General features: G+C 45.6%; 1 protein-coding gene across 1 annotated transcript; it reads right to left on the reverse strand.

The window, feature by feature from the left end:
- Positions 1–6,080: 6,080 nt before the first annotated feature.
- Positions 6,081–7,986, reverse strand: kcnk3b (potassium channel, subfamily K, member 3b). Its single transcript, XM_056296293.1, has 2 exons — positions 7,704–7,986; positions 6,081–6,976 (listed from the first exon to the last, which is right to left on the reverse strand). The coding sequence occupies exons 1-2, from the start codon at positions 7,984–7,986 to the stop codon at positions 6,081–6,083; spliced, it is 1,179 nt and encodes a 392-aa protein (XP_056152268.1).
- Positions 7,987–8,563: the final 577 nt, after the last annotated feature.

The following is an 8,563-nucleotide window of genomic DNA, read 5'->3' on the forward strand; positions in this document are numbered from 1 at the left end:
AATTTAAAGTGTTTAATTGTTATTGAAACCATTTGAGGACTGAGGCGTTGTTCTTTGCAACAGCAGGGCTTTGCTGGGGGACTCCTTTTTCGCAGTAAAACAATAATAATGATGAGAATTGACTTTTTATATCTGCCTTTTAGCCTCATGTTAATCTCCTCCTCTACTAAAACGCTTTACTCCATCAGAGGTGATCAGATCCCAGTCAAATTGAACCCAATGAAAACCTGATTCTTTCAATACCTATGGTTTATTAAAAAAAGAAAAAAGGGCTGCATCTGGGTTTGTTTTCGAACATTGAGAGTAAAACCTCAGCACTCAGGATGGGTTGGTGGGCTTGTTAGTCGTCAAAGTTGTGCCGAGAGTACCGTCTCTGCTGAGCCATGTATGTAACTCTGTTTTCGAGTAAAATCTAAAATTCCAAAGAATACACGTATATTCAAGACATTATATCTCCTTTGGTGGAATGAACAATAATAATCACACATGATTTGGTATGAGAAATAAGTGATTGTGATGTTTTGTGACAAAAAACATGTAAGAGAGTGAAAAATGTGACAGCTTGAACCAATTAAAGTAAAACTCCAGTATTTTTCCAAGCCCTTTTCGTATCATCAGTTGTCAAACCGACTAGTGGGTATCCTCCTCACCGCCTCACCTATCCCATAACCTCTCGAGAGGTCATTGGGGCACCGCCGTTGAATCCGCAACCAGCCTTCGCCATCTCTGTCTGTCCTCAACAGCCCTCCGTAAGCTGACAAAGTCAAGGCCTGTCCGCTCTCTGACATTACATAGCCATCGCCTCTCCTGTCTTTCTCGTCTTTGCCCGCCCTTCACTGTGCCTTGCAGGATGGTCTTTGCAAGGCCGGAACTTCTCGAGACGTGACCATACCATTTCAGTTTTCTCTTCTTGACAAGTCTTCATGTGTTGGGTTTCAGCATGTTTTTAAACTGATACCATACTGAGCAAGCTAGCATCAGCTAACTGCTGTGCATCATTATGCAATGTAATCCTTTGGGGCAGTTGCATTCACTAAATAACTAGCTAGCATCAGCTAACTGCTGTGCATCATTATGCAATGTAATCCTTTGGGGCAGTTGCATTCACTAAATAACTAGCTAGCATCAGCCAACTGCTGTGCATCAATATGCAATGTAATCCTTTGGGGCAGTTGCATTCACTAAATAACTAACGGCTACTGAAATAGTTATTTTTTTTGGCACCAACAGGTTCAGAATATCCATGTGAGTTGATGAGATTAATGCTGCATTACACCAATTTCCAAAGAAAATGACATTTTACAGGAAAATATATACTACAAATGTGCAAAGGTGATTGCAAAGGACAGTGGCCAATTTAAGCTCACTAGTCTATTTAAAGCAGGCTAGCTAGCTCAGTATATTCACATGCTTCTTGGAGGTTTCCCATTTTTTTGCAAAATTCCATGAAACCTAATGAAACCTATGAAAGGGTATGTCCCCCCCAAATTATCCTTTTTCAGCAAGGCACAGAATGGGGCTCGCCTCCTGCATGTGTGTTGTAGCATCCTCTGTAGTGTTCCTCTGATAAATCCCCCAGTACATCATTAAAACTCACATGTCACAGTATGTTACATATAGACATCTCTAGACGTCTGTCTTTTTTAATCTTACAGTATATTTATACAGCTAGGATTTTGTTTTTATTCCGTACAAATCGTCCACTTGTCAGTCAGTGGTGAATTGACGCCCTCTACCGGTTAAATATGATGGCGCAAAGCTTTTGTCATGATAGCAGAAAAAACAGGAAAGAAAAATATATTCAAAACCAAGCATTCAAACTTCTCTAATGCATCAAATAATTCTTAGTTCGGTCCCACATAATACAAAACAGTCTACTTAATTTCAGTGGCTAGGCAAGAACTGGGCTATATTAGGCCGATTCAGAACCAAATGACAGCGATCATCTACATGCTTAACTTGGGTCTGGTGTTGTTTTGTTTTTTCCAACTGATTTTGCCATACACTAGTGATAACTACTAATAAGACACCTTAGCCCCTAGCTAACGGGTCTGACCCTTTAGCCGATGGTTACATTACCAATGTAACCATTGGTAATGTAACCGGTTATTTTCTTGCCCGGTGCGGGATTCGATACGGGGTGTACTGCACCACAAGGCGACATCACTAACCGCTCGGCTAAAGGGTCAGACCCGTTAGCTAAGGGCTAACGTGTCTTACTAGTAGTTTACACTAGGTTCCTGTGAGTATTGACATTATTTGCATATCCCGCCCCCCTTTTTTCTCCCCAATTGTACTTGGCCAACTACCCCACTCTTCCGAGCCATCCCAGTCGCTGCTCCACCCTCTGCCGATCCGGGGAGGGCTGCAGACTACCGCATGCCTCCTCTGATATATGTGGAGTCGCCAGCCGCTTCTTTTCACCTGACAGTGAGGAGTTTCGCCGGGGGGACGTAGCACGTGGGAGGATCACGCTATTCCCCCCAAGGTCCCCCACCGAACAGGCGCCCCCGACCGACCAGAGGGGGCGCTAGTGCAGCGACCAGGACACATACCCACATCCGGCTCCCACCCGCAGACACGGCCAATTGTGTCTGTAGGGACGCCCGACCAAGCCGGAGGTAAAACGGGGATTTGAACCGGCGATCCACGTGTTGGTAGACAACAGAATAGGCTGCTAGGCCACCCAGACGCCGTTATTTGCATACTTTTGCAGGTGTGTGGGTATCTTATACGTTTGTGAGCTACAACGCTTATAGGAATGCATGCTATTTGCATCGGCCCCTGTTTCACATGCATAAATGCACGCATTTAAATAGTTGTATGCGTAAGTTCAAAGCAGAAAAACTTGTTATCTGCCCTAGGCGGCTACTCAGATCCCACAAAATACAGCCTTGAGGGGGTGGTGGCAGGGTGACGAGGGTGGTGCTGCAGAGGCTTTCTGTACGTTTACCTTTGCTGCAGGTCTTTGCTAATTGTGGCAATCTGATTGGAAGTCTGACAAACATAAGCAAAGACCGGAGTAGGCTAAACTGTCTTCCTGGTGACTTCCTGGTATTGATTACGTGATCTGACCAAAAATCGGTTCTCAGCACCGTGAGATGCCAGGCCAGAACACAGAGCCTGTAGGCCATCAACATAGGTGTTTGGTTGTGGGTGTGTGTGAGGTCCAAAACAGATACTACTTGTCAACAAACTCAACATTATGCCAGCAGTGCATAAGCCTACTGTAGTTATGAGTGCACACAAAAAAGAAGAGGGTGTTGGTTGTAGGTTGTAGGAAAAGGCCAGACTGATTGGTTGGCATACAGTTAAAAGGTCGAATAATCATTTGGGAAGTTTAGCTTTTCTTTTCTTCTTTTGTGGCTTTTCCCCCCTTTTCTCCCCAATTGTACTTGGCCAATTACCCCACTCTTCCGAGCCATCCCAGTCACTGCTCCACCCTCTCTGCCGATTGCGGGAGGGCTGCAGACTACCACATGGCCTCCTCCGATACATGTGGAGTCGCCAGCCGCTTCTTTTCACCTGACAGTTAGGAATTTCGCCAGAGGGACGTGGCAGGATCACGTTACCCCCCCCTCACAAACAGGCACCCTGACTGACCAGAGGAGGCGCTAGTGCAGCAACCAGAACACATACCCACATCCGGCTTCCCACCCGCAGACACGGCCAATTGTGTCTGTAGGGATGCCCGACCAAGCCGGAGGTAACACGGGGATTCAAACCGGCGATCCCCGTGTTGGTAGGCAATGGAATAGACCGGTACGCCACCCAGACGCCCCAAGTTTAGCTTTTCAATGTGTGTGCTGTGGATGACCATACAATAACCAGTAAATTGCCAACTGTAGGTTGTTCAGAACTGAGTTACAGTCAGAATCCCCACAGGGATACCATCTGGACAACCCTGATATTTCTATACATTCAGCAGTTTGTCGTTCTTTCTCTGTCTACCTTGGTTCATGTGCATAAAAAAAACTGACAATGATTTGAGGTTAGTGCATCAAAATACGATCAACGGTTTCAGTTTCCCAATTACAACAGCACCACAAATGAACCCTGGCAGAGTAATTTCTTAATCCATAAACTCAATGATCAATTAATTCTGGGATATTTCCTTAAGGTAGTAGACTGTAGATACAGTACTTTACCCATGGTGATTATAAGTCACAGTGTTCCACACAGATACAGCATAAACCACACAGTTTATAGATTATACTTCAGTTTTCATACGTTCATAAAAAACGATACTTCATGGGAAATCAGGGGAAAAAAATCTTGAGTTTGGTGAAGCGCCCTTGCTTCTTAAAATTTTCTTTTACAGATAGTTCTTCCAAGAGCGTTGTAAAAATATATCTGAGTATTTATTATAACTGTATGAACTAGTTGATGTGCTGAACACTTGAACATTGTCAAAAGTAGACATCTCTGAAGATAAATGCTCTCTTTTGATTTTGTTCAAGTATTCACAATGCATTCAAGTACTATTTTTGCACATTTCATCATCTTAATAAAAACAACATTCTTGACCTATTTCCAGAAGCCTGTTTACACTAGTGCAATAGAATGATGTACATCTATGGTTGATAAAGTCCATTACAAACAATACAGTACTCGCATGAATAAAGGCTTTTGGATTTAAAGTTGAATTATTATTAATTACCAACAATGTGATGCACACCAATAATTAACTCACTTCATAATATGTGCAAAGAGTATCTGGTCATACATAAACATGGCCCCTTGACCTGTGAAGTACAGTACAATACATCAGGAGGCAGGGATTAAGCCAAGTCTTAGACGAAGACTATGGTTTTAAATGGAAACCTCAGCTGGATCTTTGATTATTTTCACATTTTTTTGGTGTAACAGATGGGTGGGTTCTGCTGCATGGGACAATATAACTGCTGCCAGAAAGTTCTGACAATCAACACACTATTGCAGGTTAATGCAGTACGTTTTGCTGTGATCAGTAAATGGCCTGTTATCTTCTGCCCCAATACAGTCGACTCCCTCACATCTGGCACAACCCAGAGGTTAAAAGAAATATTCAGAATCATTTCTACTACTTTTTGACCCTGACGCTACAACCAGACCTGATAAAGACAGTTTTAAGGAAATCTGAAAAACTGACGCAAGTCATTTCATATGTGTTGAATGCTGTGAAGCCCAAGAGTTCTTGAGGTCAAGAAAAAAAAGGCAGAGCGGTAAGATCGGGGTGGGGGTGGGAGCAAAGCAGAGTCAAAACAGGAATGAAAAAACACAAGCTGGGTTTACACTTGTCCCCGAACTAGATTTCCCTCCACATGATGTACTCCGGGGGATGCCATCAAACCATCTTTCAAACACCAGATTTTGTGCTTTAGTGCCTGTCCTCAAAGGGACAACTCTTACATGTTCTTTCTGTCTCTGCAGGTAATGAAAACAGAAGGATGTGCCAGCATTGTGATCCTAGCAGATACTGCAATAGTGGCATTGCTTGTGCAGTCTCGTAACTGAATCCCACAAGTTCCAAGATAAACCAAGTGTGTATCTTCACTGGCTCTAGAGACACTGACGGAACTAGCACATGAGAAACATCATGAAATGAGTCAGTCCCTGCACTGTACTGAGGTCTGGAGAAAACAACTACCCTGGCAGTGCCAGTTTTTCAAGTATCTCCAGTCAAGAGTCTCTTACATTCTTACTCCCTTGGGTAATATTCTTCAGCTCAACTGATTCTAGAGATCCACCCCCTCTGGTAGCAATGCAGTGCTGGCATCTGTATGCTGTAATATGTGTATTTTACATTTGTTGTAACTGGTTAGCTAAATCACCAAGTCTCCAATGCCTACACACTGCAAGGCAAAAGACACAGAGTAGTGCTTTAAATGAGCCACAGGCATAACATTCCACATAATGCTGGCTCAAATATTTGATTAAAAGCACAAGAATTGCTCTCTGACAGGTGCTTTCACACACTTGCATGTTATATGGAGTCATTACAGGAATTATAGCACCACAGACATCTACTTGTTTGCTTCTTTTCAGGAAGAATTTCCAAGAACGTACTGACTGAAATGTAAGGTACTGTACTGACTGATTTACACAGAGCTGCGTCTCTTAAACACCCTGAATGGAGAGACAAGGTGTAGGCCTTTAGTGATAGAACTTATGCTAGTGCACTGACGTGGGCTGCACATGCAGCCCGTGGATCCGGGCTCGAAGTAGTGTGGAAAGTCAGCACTCTGTGGCAGGCATACACCCGAGAGGTACAGCTCCTGAGAGATCCCAGCGGGGATGGAGCCCTGCAGCTTCTCTTTGCTTCTGTACCACAGACATGAGCAAATTGTCTGGAAGTGCAGCACCTCGGTGTAAACTCCTTTAAAATCTGCGGCCTTTGCACCATCTCTGTCCTCAGCGGGTGTGGAGGCAGTTGAAGCCGGTAGCGGGACCAGACGGGCCCCCTCTGCCCTGGTCTTACCACCAGAGAGCAGGGCCCTTTCTTGGGCATCCCTCCGCTCATCCTCAGCATTCATGGTCAGGAAGCGGAGCACCACTAGATTCAGGAAGGCCCCAATCACAGTCAGGCCCGTCAGGATGTAGACAAAGCAGAATAACACATAGCGTGGATCATTCTGCAGTGCGTGGTCCTTCTGCAGAGCCACATAGTCGCCGAAACCAATGGTGGTGAGCGTGATGAAGCAGTAGTAGAATGCGTGCAGGAAGCTCCAGCCCTCGCAGTGGGAGAATGCCACCGCCCCCACACACAGTGTGCTCATGCATGAGAAGAAACCGACTGTTACCATGTTTGCCATGGAGACCTCTGTTCGACGCATTCCCAGGCACTTCTTGGCTCGGTGGAGCAGGTACCTGACCAATGTGTTGATCCTCTCACCCAGGCTCTGAAACATGACCAGGGTGAGTGGGATCCCCAGGAGGGCGTAGAACATGCAGAATATTTTCCCTGAGTCTGTACTGGGGGCTGCATGGCCGTAGCCTATGGGATCAAAACAAAAATAACAACAACAGAAAGAACATACAAGATTTTCACTTGAGCTATCAGGGACATGAGATGATGGCAGTGATTAAGAATGGATTGTATGTGGGTATTTGGCTATGGCTTTTGGTATCTCAAGAACAATGTGATAACGCTGGTATTTGATGCAGCTTCTCAGCGGTTTTTATCTTAAAATGGTAGCTTATCTATCTATCTATCTATCTATCTATGATTTGAGTCAATTTTACTGAGAGTAAAACTTCAGAGCTTTTTCTGTTCAACACACAACCACCCCATGCTGCCACTAAATTCCAGCAAAGGTGTCATATTCAATTTGACTTTAACTGACTTTTAACACATGAGATTAAGGGAGCCATTTTCTTCCTTATAGTTTGTGTAGACTTTTGCTCAGCGTAACGCTCAAGTAGGAAATGTGCTATATAAACAGTCTGTTCGATCGATTGATTTAACGTCGTCAGTAAAAAAAAAAAAGCCTTTCTAACTAACAAACGGCGGCCCGCTGCTGTCATGGATCTAATTTCTGAATACAGAAACAAAGAAAGAGGAAATAATACCCTTGCCGTTGTCCTTGGTCTAACCGCCGCCATATCTTTTCCTATCAGTCAGAACACATCTTTTGGCGGGAACGTGGTCCCCCCAGCCCCCCCCCCCCACCTCAAACTTTTTAAAACGCGGCGTCACGCGGCGGCGGATCGCGCCTACCCACCTATGGTCGTTATCACAGTGATGGCGAAGTAGAAGGAGCCGGCGAATTTCCACTGCACGCCGGCTTTGTGGGGCTTCAGCTGCAGCACGGCGAGCTCCAGCTCGTCGAAGTTGACTTTGGTCAAGTTGAATTTGCGCATCAGGTCGTATTTCCTGACGTCGAGCCTCCTCTTCTGACTCCTCTCCTGCTTGGATTCCAGGGCGTCGAAGACAGCCGCCCCGACCACCAGGTAGGTCAAAATGCTGACGATGAGGGCGAGGGTCCTGGCGTTCTGCCTCTTCATGATGGAAGCGTCTTGTTATTATTCTTATTCTCTCTCTCTCTCTCTCTCTCTCTCTCTCTCTCTCCCCCTCTCTCTCCCCGACGGCATCAAAAACTTCGCAGAGACGTTGTTGCTTGACTTGATGGAGAGTCTCTCTCTCTCTCTCTCTCTCGCGCTCCCGCTCTCGCTCCCGGTCGCTCGCTCGCTCGCTCGCTCTCGCTCTCTCTCCCGATGGAAATTGGATCACAAACTTGTTTGACTTCATGGCGTCTCTCACTGCCCCCCCCCCTCCTCCCTCTCCTCCGATGGGATCACAAACATCACAGAGATGTTTGTTGCTTGACTTGATGGAGAGCCCCCCCCCCCCGCTCTCTCTCTCTCTCTCTCTCTCTCTCTCTCTCTAGCTTTCTCTCTCTCTCTAGCTCTCTCTCGCCCCCCCCGATGGGATCCCAAACTTCTTAAGAGACGTCGTTGCTTGACTTGACTTGATGGAGAGCCCTTTTCAGAGACGCTGTTACTTCAGCACCACCCCCACGTCACAGTTGGGTGCGGCTGTATTTGGAGCGTTTGTCACCGACGTATATTTAGATTCAGCCGA

Source organism: Lampris incognitus, chromosome 16, assembly GCF_029633865.1.
Source record: "Lampris incognitus isolate fLamInc1 chromosome 16, fLamInc1.hap2, whole genome shotgun sequence".
Classification (NCBI taxonomy): Eukaryota; Metazoa; Chordata; class Actinopteri; order Lampriformes; family Lampridae; genus Lampris; species Lampris incognitus.

What these genes read in the sequence shown, in the direction of transcription:
- kcnk3b (XM_056296293.1), bottom strand. Translation starts at nt 7,986, where the DNA reads ATGAAGAGGCAGAACGCCAGGACCCTCGCCCTCATCGTCAGCATTTTG. An exon ending in CACTGTGATAACGACCATAG is followed by an intron (nt 6,977 to 7,703) that starts GTGGGTAGGCGC and finishes TTGATCCCATAG; the next exon opens with GCTACGGCCATGCAGCCCCC.